This window comes from Lynx canadensis, chromosome E1 (assembly GCF_007474595.2).
Source record: "Lynx canadensis isolate LIC74 chromosome E1, mLynCan4.pri.v2, whole genome shotgun sequence".
NCBI classification, from domain to species: Eukaryota; Metazoa; Chordata; class Mammalia; order Carnivora; family Felidae; genus Lynx; species Lynx canadensis.
Window position 1 is genome coordinate 60,275,291 of NC_044316.2, and position 12,423 is coordinate 60,287,713.

Here is a 12,423-nt window from a genome sequence, read left to right on the forward strand (position 1 = left end):
GCTCAGACAGGAGCTGGGAGGTCTGGGGAGGGACCCCAAGTGCCTGGGTTTCGGGGCCTGTAAGATGTGTGCCACTGCCACCTGCCACGTTCAGACCCTGCTTGGGCAAACCATGCCTGTGGCGTGCAATGAGCATCTCCCCCAGGGTGCCTGGAGGCTCACGGGTGCCTAACCCTGGCAGTTCGGGGACCAACTTTAGAGCAAATATTTGTAATTCTGGAAAAGAGAACAGAGGAAACAGGGAGGGAATCATAAGGAGCTGAAGACAACCTCAGAGAGTGTCCATCCTGAAACAGCTCATGTGTCCTGCCTTGGGGATGGCAGGAAACTCACCCCAACCACCTCCCTGGGAAATTGTCAGATATTGGTGACACAGAGAAGACCCTAAAAGCCTCCAGAGAACAGTTTCCACACAAACAGAATCAAAATGGCTTTACAACAATCAAAATGGCTTCAAATTTCTCAACAGCAAATGAGCTGGAAAGCACTAGAGCAGGAGCTTCTCCGTTGTGAAAGAACAGGACCTCATATCCAGCCTGGAATTCCATACCCTGCCAAACTATCAGTCGAGAATAAAGACATTTGCAGATAGATGTGCAGGAGCCCAAATCTACAGGAATCCTGCCTCAAGATGCAATGGGAAGGGCTTCACCAACTCAGAGAAAAAAGCTAGGAGGAGGGAGAGGTGGAGGGGCAGATGCTTTTCCCAAGATGGCCACACAGTCTCTCCCACCCCCTGCTCTTCTGCAATGACCTTGTGCATGCGTGTGCATAGGTGTGTGCGTGCCTGTGTGCACATGGCCACGTGTGTTTTGAAGTTCCCTCTCCAGGGCAGCAGGTCTCTTAACAGGGCTCTGGCTCTGGGTGGGGTTGGCCACGTTATCAGAACCCCCAGAGCAGTCTCTATCTCTGATGGCCACCAGGTGCCCTGATGAACAAGCCCAACACGAGCAACGAGTGTCGCTGGGTAGTGCCTGGGGCTGGATAGGATGTGGTCAAGACCCCTAGCCTTGTTTGGACAGTGTGAGACCTAGCCAGGACTGTGACCTGTGACCTGGGTCCCAGGGACAGTGGGCTCTACCCTAGACTATGTCCTCTAAGTCCTGCTGAAGCCTGGGCAGAGGGCCAGCGAGGGCTCCTGGAACCTCCGGCCGGGGGTGGGGGGGGTGGGGGGTGGCGGTGTCAGGCTCTACAGGGTGGGCCGCACCCCGGATTGTCGGGGCACCCTGACTGTGTGGACACATGCAGAGGGGCACCGCCCCCACTTCTGTCCCCCTCGGGAAGCTCTCTGTCTGCCCTCGCCCTCGGGCTGGGTCCGTTCCCCCACCGCTCGCGCGGACCTGACCGCACCCGCCACCCGCGCGCAAGGGTTGGACAGCCCGGAGCCCGCAGGCCGCGAGGACCCGGCGCCGCCCCCGCGGAGAGCGAGCTCCGCCCCGGCTGGCGTCTGCGTCGTCCCCGTGCCTCCCCGGCCCGAGTCCCCCCCGCCCCATGGAGCAGCTGCTGCGAGCCGAGCTGCGCACCGCGACCCTGCGGGCCTTCGGGAGCCCCGGGGGCGGCTGCATCAGTGAGGGACGAGCCTACGACACGGATGCGGGCCCCGTTTTCGTCAAGGTCAACCACCGGACGCAGGTGCGGCCCCCCAGAAACCCCCTCCCCCGCGGCCTGAGCTGGAGCCTGGAGAGGGGAAGGGGTGGGGGCGGAGGGGCGCAGGTGCGGCCCGGCGTCACTGCGGGGGTCAGCCCGGGCCTCACGGAGCTGGCACCTGCCGGCAAGGAGGACTCAAGCGTTTTCTGCGGGACCCAGGGTTTTGTCAGCTGCAGGATTAATAATCCTGCGAGGCGCAGGAGTGTTGGTTTTAATTTCTCTACCATCAAGAATGGGGGAGGTGAGGCTTGGAGTCCTGGGATGCTTCTGCCTCTACCCTGGGTCCCAGCGCTGGGTTCCCTCTTCCACAGCCCGTGGGTCCAGCTCAACAGGTGGGAGGAGGCAGAAAGGAGGCCAAGACTCGGTGAGGGACGGAGCGAGAGGCTCATGCTGTCTGCTCAGGGGCCTGTGCTTGTGTTGGGCCTGGTTAGTGCCTGCTTAAAGTGTTGCTGTTAAATAGACTGTATGTGGAAAATAGTGACACTTTACAAATGGAGAAAGTTGGCCGTAGTTAGTGACCCCAGATGCTAAGGATGGCACTCCCTTGGCCCTAGTGGGCGCCTTCACTGAGGCCCCCAGTGCTCTGGGGGCCAGGCCCCTTTGAGGTGCAGCAGTGGTGGTGGGGGTAGGGGCTGTGGGTGGAAGGAATCCTCCCAGCCCCCCTGCAGCAGGGCCCACCTGGGATGGGTGAGAGGTCGGGATTGGTCCAGCAGCCCGGCTCTGTTAGCACAGGGAATTGTTAGGGAATTTAGTTTCAGAACCAATCGCTCTCAAAATAAGCCCCATGTACTGGGAAGCAGTTTTGGGTTCAGGGCTCATGTGGGGTCTGGAACCCTCCTACTGAAAGCTTCTCCATTTGCCCTTGAAACCCTTGGTGCTGGCACACAGTAGGTGAGCAGGTGACAGGTGAGGCCCTCAGGACACGGGCAGAATGCAGCCCAGGTATTCCCTGCCCCTGTATGTTTGGGAACTGCTGGATGCCCCCTGCGGGGCGCTAGCAACCCCTGCTTCACAATTCCAGGGCTGGGCTGGCAGTTTGGAGGATGCCTTGCCTCGTTTTCCCCTCAGAGACTTTGAATTGAAGGATGGGGTTCTTTTCCTGCGTGGCATTAGATGCTTTGGCCTCATGAGGAATAATTCTATAGGCAGAGGTGTTCAGAAGCACGCTTTCTGTCGCGTACCCGGGGTGAGTGTTCACCTCGTTTAAAATTGGGGTATTTGTGGGAAATATTTTAGAAGTAGGACAGCCCTTGGGTCCCAATGGAGGCTGTTCTGCTGCTCCTGGGGCGGCCTGTCTTCTTCCTGGGTGGGGTGTGAGCCTCCTTCCTGCCCCCCCAGGCCCCGCTGGGTGCTTATCTCTGGGGAGAGGCCCTGGACCCAAGCCAGGCCCAGCTGACCTCTCTGCCCCGAATTCTTGCCCAAAATGTGTGTCCCAGTCCCTTTGGCATGCCACCCCACCCTGCCCTTGCGGTTCCTCCTCTCCTGTGATCGCTGGAGGCAGTGAGGTGGGCAGGAAACTTGGAAGGGCACCCATGCCCGGCTCCAGACGCTTCACTGATCCACACTCCAAGGCACCCTACAGATAACCCCTAGTACCCCACTGCATCTCACAGCACCACCCAGACCCTCTGCAGCACCCCCACAGTCCCCTGAGGTACCTTACAACCTCTGTGGCACCTGGCAGCATCCTGCAGTACCCCACTGTGCCCCCAGGCACCCCCAACACTCCCACCGTACCCCCTGGCCCCCCGACACTCCCACCATGCCCCTACAGCCCCCCCAACACTCCTACTGTACTCCCCAGTCACCCCAACACTCCCACTGTACTCCCCACGCACCCCTGACACTCCCACCGCGTCCCAAACACCCCTGACACCCCCACCGTGCCCCCAGGCACCCCGATACTCCCACCGTACCCCCAGGCACCCCCGACACTCCCACTGTACCTCCATAGCACCTCCAACACTCCCACTGTACCCCCTAGACACCCCTGACACTCCTAGCATGCCCCCCGTACCCCGATACTCCCACCGTATCCCCAGGCACCCCAACATTCCCACCATGCTCTCACACACTCCCAACACTCCAAGCGTGCCCCCAGGCACCCCGACACTCACACTGTGCCCCCACAGCACCCCTGACACTCCCACTGTACTCCCCAGGCACCCGACATTCCCATCGTACCCCCGGGCATCCCTGACACTCCCACCATGACCCCGGGCACCCCCGACACTCCCACTGTACCTCCACAGCACCCCCGACACTCCCACTGTGACGCCACAGCACACCCTGGCCCCCAGTAGCAACCCCAGCACTTCCAGAACCTCCCCTGCACCTGTGCTTCCTCACTTCTGGGAGCAAGCACCCAGGGCAGGGGCACCAGCATTCTGTCCGCCCCAAGCCCCAGGCACAGCCTCACCCTTGGAGCCCATTTCTATCTGAAGGGGGCCATGTTGCACCCCATTCTCTGAGGGGCTGATGTCTTGCTCTCCAGCTAGCTTTCAGTAACTGTAGGTCCTGGGTGCTTGTGACCCCACGTGGTGGCTTCTGTCCAGGGCTGCAGGGGCCCCTCGGAGCTCATGGCAGTGTTCTGGATGCAGGCCCGGCAGATGTTCCAGGGAGAGATGGCCAGCCTGGAGGCCCTCCAGGCCACAGGCCTGGTTCGGGTACCACGGCCAATCAAGGTGATTGACCTGCCGGGAGGAGGGGCTGCCTTTGTGATGGAGCATCTGAAGATGAGGAGCTTGAGCAGGTGAGTGTGCATGTGTGTGCGCGTGTGCATGTGTGTGTGTGTGCGTGTGCATGTGTGTGTGTGCGTGTGAGAGTGCGTGAGATTGTGAGATCACGAGATGGATGGAGAGGGAGTGAGGGAGAGGGAGGGGGAGGACAGAGGGATGGGGAGGGAGAGAGGGGGAGGAGAGAGGGCAAGGGAGGGAGACGGGGGAAGGGAGAGAAAGAGAAAAGGAGAGGGACGGAAAGGGAGAGAGGGAGAGGGAGATGGAGAGAGGACAAGAGGGAGGGAGAGAGTGAGACAGAGAGAGGGAGGGGGAGAAAGAGGGAGAGAGGAAAAGGGGGAGGGAGAGGGAGAGAGGGAGGGAGGGAGGGAGGGGGACGAGAGAGGGAAGGGGAACAGGCTCTTGCTGAGCTGCCAGTGTGGCTCATCGGAGGCAGGGCCAGGAATCCGACCCCTGCCCCCCGGGTTCTTAACAGAGACAAGGAGTTCTTGCTTTCTGTGTGGTTTGGCTCCAATGAATCAGCATCAAATTAGCGTGTTGGAACCATCCCTGGCCTCATGCTTTAGAATGCACTCATGTTAGCTCAAACCGGGCCCAGTGAGGTTGATCTAGTAATTATCCGAAGTCCTGAAATTTTTTTCTAATTACTAGAGTTACGTGTATTTTGGGGTGCCTGGGTGGCTCAGTTGGTTAAGTGTCCAACTTTGGCTCAGGTCATGATCTCACCGTAAGTGGGTTCGAGCCCTATGTTGGGCTCTGTGCTGACAGCTCAGAGCTTGGAACCTGCTTCAGATTCTGTGTCTCCCCCTCTCTCTGCCCCTCCTCCCCCAAAATAAATAAATATAAAAAATAAAAGTTATGCAGAGGCGCCTGAGTGGCTCAGCTGGTTAAGTGTTCAACTTAGGCTCAGGTCATGATCTCACCATTCCCGAGTTTGAGCCCCGTGTCGGGCTCTGTGCTGACAGCTTGGAGCCTGGAGCCTGCTTCGGATTCTGTGTCTCCCCCTCTCTCTGCCCCTCCCCTGCTTGTGCTCTATCTCTGTCTCTTAAAAATAAATAAATGTTAAAAAAAAGTTGTGTGTATTTTGTTTAAAAAAGGTGGAAAACAAGAACTCACATAAAGAAGACATAAGACCACCTGCAGCTCCATCAGCAAAGAATGGCCCATGCCCATCATGGTGCATGAATAGCATCTCAGTCTGTTTTTTTAAAGTTTATTTATTTATTTTGAGAGAGAGATAGCTTGCACTTGAGTGAGGGAGGGGCAGAGAAAGAATCCCAAGCAGGCTCCACACTGTCAGTGCAGAGCCTGATGTGGGGCTCGATCCCATGAACTGTGAAATCATGACCTGAGCCCAAATCAAGAGTTGGACGTTTAATGGACTGAGCCACCCAGGTGCCCCTCAACCTGTCTTTTATATGTGATTTACATTTGTTTTTTTACAAACCTTCCGAGCTGGTCTTTCCTTAATGTAAGTTTTTAAACCTTTGTTCCTGTTCCCAGCGCCTCCTAAGGCTTCTGCTCACACACACACACACACACACACACGCCCCCTGCGCTTGTGATTTTATACTATCCTGTTTTTCAGGAAAGGTCATGGCCTACAGTTCACTTTTCCCTTTTTAAAGAATGGAGAGTAGTTTTTAAGGTATTTACAACATTTCTCAGAGTGGAGCCTTCTGACTGGTTGTGGTTATTTCTTGTTTTAATTGGTTGCATTTCCTGTATCCTCAGTCAGGCATCAAAACTCGGAGACCAGATGGCAGATTTGCACCTCTACAACCAGAAGCTCAGGGATAAGTTGAAGGAGGAGGAGAACACAGTGGGTATGTTGTGGCCCCTGACCCAGGTGTATCTACCCCGGGGTGGTGCTTGTGGCGATGCGTACCGACTTCCTTTATGCTGCGTGTCAAGATGAGATTGTTAAATGGGGACTCTGATGGCACTGACGGGTGGGTGGGGTTGGACCCCGGTTACTCCCAGCCCTGTTGTCCGGCACGCCTGAGGCAGGAGGGCCCTGGCGCTCCTCAGACTGTCCCCGTTTGAGCAGTGCAGCCCAGGCCTCTCCCTCTGCTGAGGGGGCTCTGCTGAGGTCTGGCATTGACGGGGAGGACAACAGCTCTTTCTGCTGACAGGCCGGAGGACTGAGTGTGCTGAGCCCCAGTATGTGAGCAAGTTTGGCTTCCACACGGTGACATGCTGTGGCTTCATCCCTCAGGTGAGAGCCTGGGGGAGGACGTCCCTGCTTAGCTGATGACCGTTCCCAGTGCCCCAGTGCTGGTCGCCTTGTCCCTTGTAGGTGACAGGGTGCCATGAAGATTGATTTCTGAACGCAGGGTGTGAACTGGGGTGCCTGGGAGAGGAGGGCAGACCCCTGAGCTGAGCTTGGCGGAGGTGGGAAGCTGTGGGCCGGGTGGAAGAGCATGTAAGCAGAGGGAACAGCAGGTGCAAAGGCTTTCTGCAGAGGGTTGTGTGATGAGTGTGGGGACTGGAGTGGGTGGCAGTGAGGCAGCAGGTGAGGTCAGGGATTAAGTCCTGGCCTTTGTAATTCTCATGACATAAACTCCGTTATTTTAAAATGTACGATTTAGTGGTTGTTAGTATATTCACAATGTTGTGCAGCCATCACCACTGTCTCATTACAGAATATTTTCATCGCCCCCAAAATAAATCACATGCTAATTAGCAGTCACCCCCATTCCCCCTGCCCTTGGCCTCTGATAACCACTCACCTCCTTCTGTCTCAGTGGCTTTGCTCATTCTGGACATTTCATGTAGTGGAATCATCCAGTAGGTAGCCGTTTGTCCCTCTCTGTCTCTCCCGTGTGGGCAGACGGCGAGCCTCCCAGGTGGATGTCATGTGGGTAAGATCATTATGAAGCCTGAGCCAGATTTTGGGATCCCAGACAGGGGGCAGCCCTCACATCTGGGGTCCCTAGAACTCCACACACACAGTGCTTTACCAGGCTTGTTGGGACTCCCTGGATCTCTGGTGAGGTCAGCTCCCCTGGGGCCTACACATCTGCCTGGGGCTGGTGGCGCACGCAGTTGTACTGGTCCCAGGCAGGTGTGGCTGAATGTGGTCTGGTGTCCTGCTTCAGATGCTGAGTTTAAGAGCTGTTGTGCGCTCTCCAAAGACTCAGTTGACCTTGCCCAGTGACTTTTCAAGAACTAAGGAGGGTGGCCTGGGTGGCGCAGTCGGCTAAGCGTCCGACTTAGGCTCAGGTCATGATCTCACCGCTCCTGAGTGAGTTCCAGCCCCATGTGGGGCTCTGTGCTGACAGCTCAGAGCTTGTTGCTGCTTCGGATTCTGTGACTCCCTCTCTCTCTGCCCTTCCCCTGCTCATGCTCTGTCTCTCAAAAAGTGAATAAATGTTAAAAAAATAAAAATAAAAAAAAAAAGAACTAAGGAATGAAATCATACACAGAGCCCCAGTCTGTGAAGTCAATGAGAATGGGGCTGGTCTCTTAGGGACACAGGCGGCCCCTTTGTCCCCCTTTAGACTCCAGGATTAGTGAACCTATTTAGTTCAGCTGCTACTGGCCAGGAAGGGGCCAGGGGCCTGGGAGGGGCCAGGGCGGGGCATGGGAGGGGCCTGGGAGGGGGTAAGGGGCGGGCAAAGGGCGGGCAACGGGCCAGGGAGGGGGGAAGGGGCCTGGGAGGGGCGGGGCTGGGGAGGGGCCTGGGAGGAGCAAGGGGCGGGCAAGGGGCCAGGGAGGGGCAAGGGGCCTGGGAGGGGGAAGGGGCCTGGGAGGGGCAAGGGGCCAGGGAGGGGCCGGGGAGGGGCTGGAGAGGGGCAAGGGGGCCAGAGGCCTGGGAGGGGCTGGGGAGGGGCCAGGGAGGGGCAAAGGGGGCTGGGCGGGGCTGGGGAGAGGCCGGGGAGGGGCAAGGGGCCTGGGAAGGGCACGGGGCCAGGGGCCTGGGAGGGGCCAGGGTGGGCCAAGGGGACTGGGAGGGGTAAGGGGTAAGCGGCAAGGGGCCTGGGAGGGGCCAGGGAGGGGCAAGGGGTCAGGAGAACACTTAGTCCATCTCTTCCTTCTGTGACAGATGGTCCTGGATGGAGCACCTGTCCCAGCCCAGAAATTGCAGGAGGGTCCTGCTCCTTGGGAGGATGAGTGGGCCCTTAACTGACCCTTAACCAGACGCTTAACCAACGGAGCCATCAAGGCGCCGCAATATTTATCTAGTTTTGAGAGAGAGAGAGAGAGAGAGCAGGGGAGAGGGGCAGAGAGAGGGAGACAGAATCAGAAGCAGGCTCCAGACCCTGAGCTGTCAGCACAGAGATTGACGCGGGGCTCAAACTCACCAACCGTGAGATCATGACCTGAGCCAAAGTTGGACGCTTAACCGACCGAGCCACCCAGGCGCCTCAAACCACACACTTAAAGTGTACAAAGTGATAAGTTTTGGCATGCAGAGGTACCTGTGAACCAGTTCCCATGGTTGGGGTGCGTATATGCATCACCTGAGGCGTCCTCCTACCCTTCCCCGACCCTGGGCGCCATGGATCTGCTTTCTGTCACTGTAGGTAAATTTGTATTTCATAGAACTTAGTATAAATGGAATCATACACTACGTGCCTTTTTCTGGCTTCTTTCACTCAGTTTAATCATTTCATGATATTCATCTATGGTGTTGCAAGTGTTCAGAGTCCGTTCCTTCCTACAATGAACCAGTCTGTTTACCTATTTACCTGCTGACGGGCATCTGAGTAGTTTCCAGGTTTCGCTTCCACAAATAAAGCTGCTGAACCTTTGTGTACAAGAGTTTGTGTAGACACATGCTCCCATTTATCCTAGGTAATTACCTAGGAGGGAAATGGCCAGGTCATATAGTAGGTTCACATTTAACTTTTTTTTTTTTTTTAATTTTTTTTTCAACGTTTATTTATTTTTGGGACAGAGAGAGACAGAGCATGAACGGGGGAGGGGCAGAGAGAGAGGGAGACACAGAATCGGAAACAGGCTCCAGGCTCTGAGCCATCAGCCCAGAGCCTGACGCGGGGCTCGAACTCATGGACCGCAAGATCGTGACCTGGCTGAAGTCGGACGCTTAACCGACTGCGCCACCCAGGCACCCCCACATTTAACTTTTTAAGAAAAATACTGCAGAAATACTTTCCCAAGTGATTGTACCATGTTACATTCCCACCGGCAGGGGGTGAGGGTTCCAGTTCCTCCACATCCTTGCCACTCTTGGTGGTTTCCGTTTAAAATTCAAGCTCTCCTGGTGAGTGTGCAGTGGTGTCTCACTGACGTTTTATTTCCCCTGATGGTTAATGATGTGGAACATCTGTTCATGAGCCTATTTGCCATATATTAGGGGTACAGAAATTTAGGATTATTACGTCCTCTTTATCAATTAACTTGCTTTCCATTGTGAAATGACCTCTTTTATATTCTCTCCTCTGAAATCTACTCTGTCTGATATTAACATAGCCATTCCAGCTTTTCTTTCGACTAGTGTTAGCATGTATAAAGTGCATTTCTTGTACACAGCTTGGAATCAAGTCTCGCTTTATTTTTCCAACCTGTCTCTGCCCTTTAACTAGGGTATTTAGGCCCTTTGCATTTAATGTACTTATTGATGTGGCTAGGGGTGAATCTGTCATTTTGCTGTTTGTTTTCTATTTGTCCTGTCTGTTCTATGTTTCCCCTTTTCCTGTTCATCTGCCTTCTTTTGGACTATTTTTTTTTTTTTTTAATTTTTTTTTTCAACGTTTATTTATTTTTGGGACAGAGAGAGACAGAGCATGAACGGGGGAGGGGCAGAGAGAGAGGGAGACACAGAATCGGAAACAGGCTCCAGGCTCTGAGCCATCAGCCCAGAGCCCGACGCGGGGCTCGAACTCACGGACCGCGAGATCGTGACCTGGCTGAAGTCGGACGCTTAACCGACTGCGCCACCCAGGCGCCCCTTGGACTATTTTTAATGACTCCATCCTATCTCCTCTGTTGGCTAGCTGTAATATTTGTTGTGTTCTGTTAGTGGTTGTCCTGGGGTTTGGGCAGTCTCCACGTATAGCTGTCCTGTGAACACCAGCTGCAGCAGCATCAGCCTTGGCCCCTTGTCGCCCAGGTGAATGAGTGGCAGGATGACTGGTCGACCTTCTTTGCCCGGCACCGTCTCCAAGCACAGCTGGACCTCATTGAAAAGGACTATGCTGACCGAGAGGCACGAGAACTGTGGTCACAACTACAGGTGGGTGCAGAGGCTATTCTCTGGGACAGGGGCTGTTCTTTTATGTTCTTTTATGGGCTATCCTCCATATTTGTGTGGAGCCCTCTGGTAGAATGGAGCCATGGAGCAGAGCTGGTTAAGTGTGGACACATAAGTGCCTGACTGTTGGCCTGATGGGGAAACTGGGAAGGGGAAGGTACCTGAGGGCATACTTGGCCCCTGAGTACAACTTTCACTGGCTAGGTCACCAAATACTTAACCTCAAACATAGGTGCCTGGCCCATAAATTGTGGCATTTACTATTGCTTTCTTATCCACTCTTACCCTGTCCTTTTCTTCTTTTCCAAAGCACGAATGTCTCACCTCTTGGAGATGTGGCCAGCAAATGCCCCAGAGTGACTAGTTTAAAATATAACTCTCAAAATGTTAAAAACAGAATTTGTGTGTCATGCCAGGGTGAAATTTAACTCATTAATGAAATAACCCATAGCACTCGTAGTATACAGAACAGGTGCAGACATATGTGTTCTGTGAAATTAAAGAATGGTGGAGGAAGTTTGCTAAATTACCCCCCCCCCCCCAAAACCCTCCATTCAGGTTATATGGTTCACAGTCTACACGACCACATCCACTGAGGTCGCTATTGTATGGAAGTCATTAGGGCTGTGGAATTTCCAAACCTAAATTAGTAAATAGTACAATGATGTTGCATTCTCTTGGACTCAGACGATCCCCTCATCTCTGGGCTTGGTAGACTGGGCTATGGTTGGACCCTGAACAAACATGAGGTCATCTCTGCCTTATTTCCAAGTATTGGGTGAGGAGGCTGTGGCTCATAGGCCCATGATGACTCTGTGTGCAATAATTATTTTCTTAGGTGAAGATCCCGGATCTGTTTTGTGGTCTAGAGATCGTCCCTGCCCTTCTTCATGGGGATCTCTGGTCAGGAAACGTGGCTGAGGATGACTCAGGGCCTATTGTTTATGACCCAGCTTCCTTCTATGGACATTCTGAATTTGAACTGGCAATTGCTTTGATGTTCGGGGGGTTTCCCAGATCTTTCTTCACTGCCTACCACCGGAAGATTCCCAAGGCTCCGGGGTTTGACAGGCGGCTCCTGCTCTATCAGCTCTTTAACTACCTGAACCACTGGAACCACTTTGGGCGGCAGTACAGGAGCCCGTCCCTGGGCACCATGAGGAAGCTTCTCAAGTAGCAGCCAGCCTGCATCCCCTGCCTCCCTGCTTAGTGAGTAACTCTGGGTAGCAACACCAGAGGTGGTTTCCGGGACTAATAAAGTCCGGCTGGGCTTCAGGGATGGAAGTGTGTGTGTGTTTGTTCACCTGTGTCTCCATCCTCCATGCAGTTGGGCTAGTTTGCCGAGGGCCCGGAGCACCTGACAGATTTCCAACAGCCTCATTATGTGTCATGATCCAGGGGGAATTTGGGTATTTTCATGATGTTATAGAAACACATCTGGGATTTGCTTAGGTGAAAGTTGGGGTCACATCTCCTTGTGGACTCAGGGCTCCTGTTTGTGCCTTAGGCAGAGTTGGAGACCAGGAGATGGGTCTCACCTCTTGAGCAGCACCTCTGGGGCTGAGTGGGGCTCTGAGTGCCCTCCCTACTGAGGCGGGGCAGGTGGAAGGAAAGGCCCTGGATATCGTGGGGACCAGGCATTTGGACCGCAGCCACTGCCCAGCGCTACTCCCACACTCCATTTTCCAGCTGGAGTGTTTTCTGCTGGATAAAAAGGGGGGGAGGGCAGGGGGAGAGCCTTGGTCAGTGGGTGTCCACTGTGGTCAGGTGGCTGGGGTGGCCAGTTGGTTGGAGATGCCGGGGCTGTCATCCGTGAAGGGA

The 12,423-nt window shown here is 54.9% G+C and overlaps 1 protein-coding gene across 2 annotated transcripts; it reads left to right on the plus strand.

The window, feature by feature from the left end:
* The first annotated feature begins 1,490 nt into the window (after positions 1-1,490).
* Positions 1,491-11,886, plus strand: FN3K (fructosamine 3 kinase). Of its 2 annotated transcripts, none has more exons than XM_030296707.1 (6): positions 1,491-1,632; positions 4,203-4,399; positions 6,117-6,208; positions 6,518-6,600; positions 10,462-10,584; positions 11,441-11,886. In XM_030296707.1, the coding sequence occupies exons 1-6, from the start codon at positions 1,492-1,494 to the stop codon at positions 11,777-11,779; spliced, it is 975 nt and encodes a 324-aa protein (XP_030152567.1). In that variant the 5' UTR covers position 1,491; the 3' UTR covers positions 11,780-11,886. The 2 variants fall into 2 exon arrangements, with proteins under 2 accessions (XP_030152567.1, XP_030152568.1); XM_030296708.1 differs by having other exon boundaries at positions 4,248-4,399.
* Positions 11,887-12,423: the final 537 nt, after the last annotated feature.

What these genes read in the sequence shown, in the direction of transcription:
- FN3K (XM_030296707.1), top strand. Translation starts at nt 1,492, where the DNA reads ATGGAGCAGCTGCTGCGAGCCGAGCTGCGCACCGCGACCCTGCGGGCC. An exon ending in AAGATGAGGAGCTTGAGCAG is followed by an intron (nt 4,400 to 6,116) that starts GTGAGTGTGCAT and finishes CTGTATCCTCAG; the next exon opens with TCAGGCATCAAAACTCGGAG. An exon ending in GGAGGAGGAGAACACAGTGG is followed by an intron (nt 6,209 to 6,517) that starts GTATGTTGTGGC and finishes TTCTGCTGACAG; the next exon opens with GCCGGAGGACTGAGTGTGCT.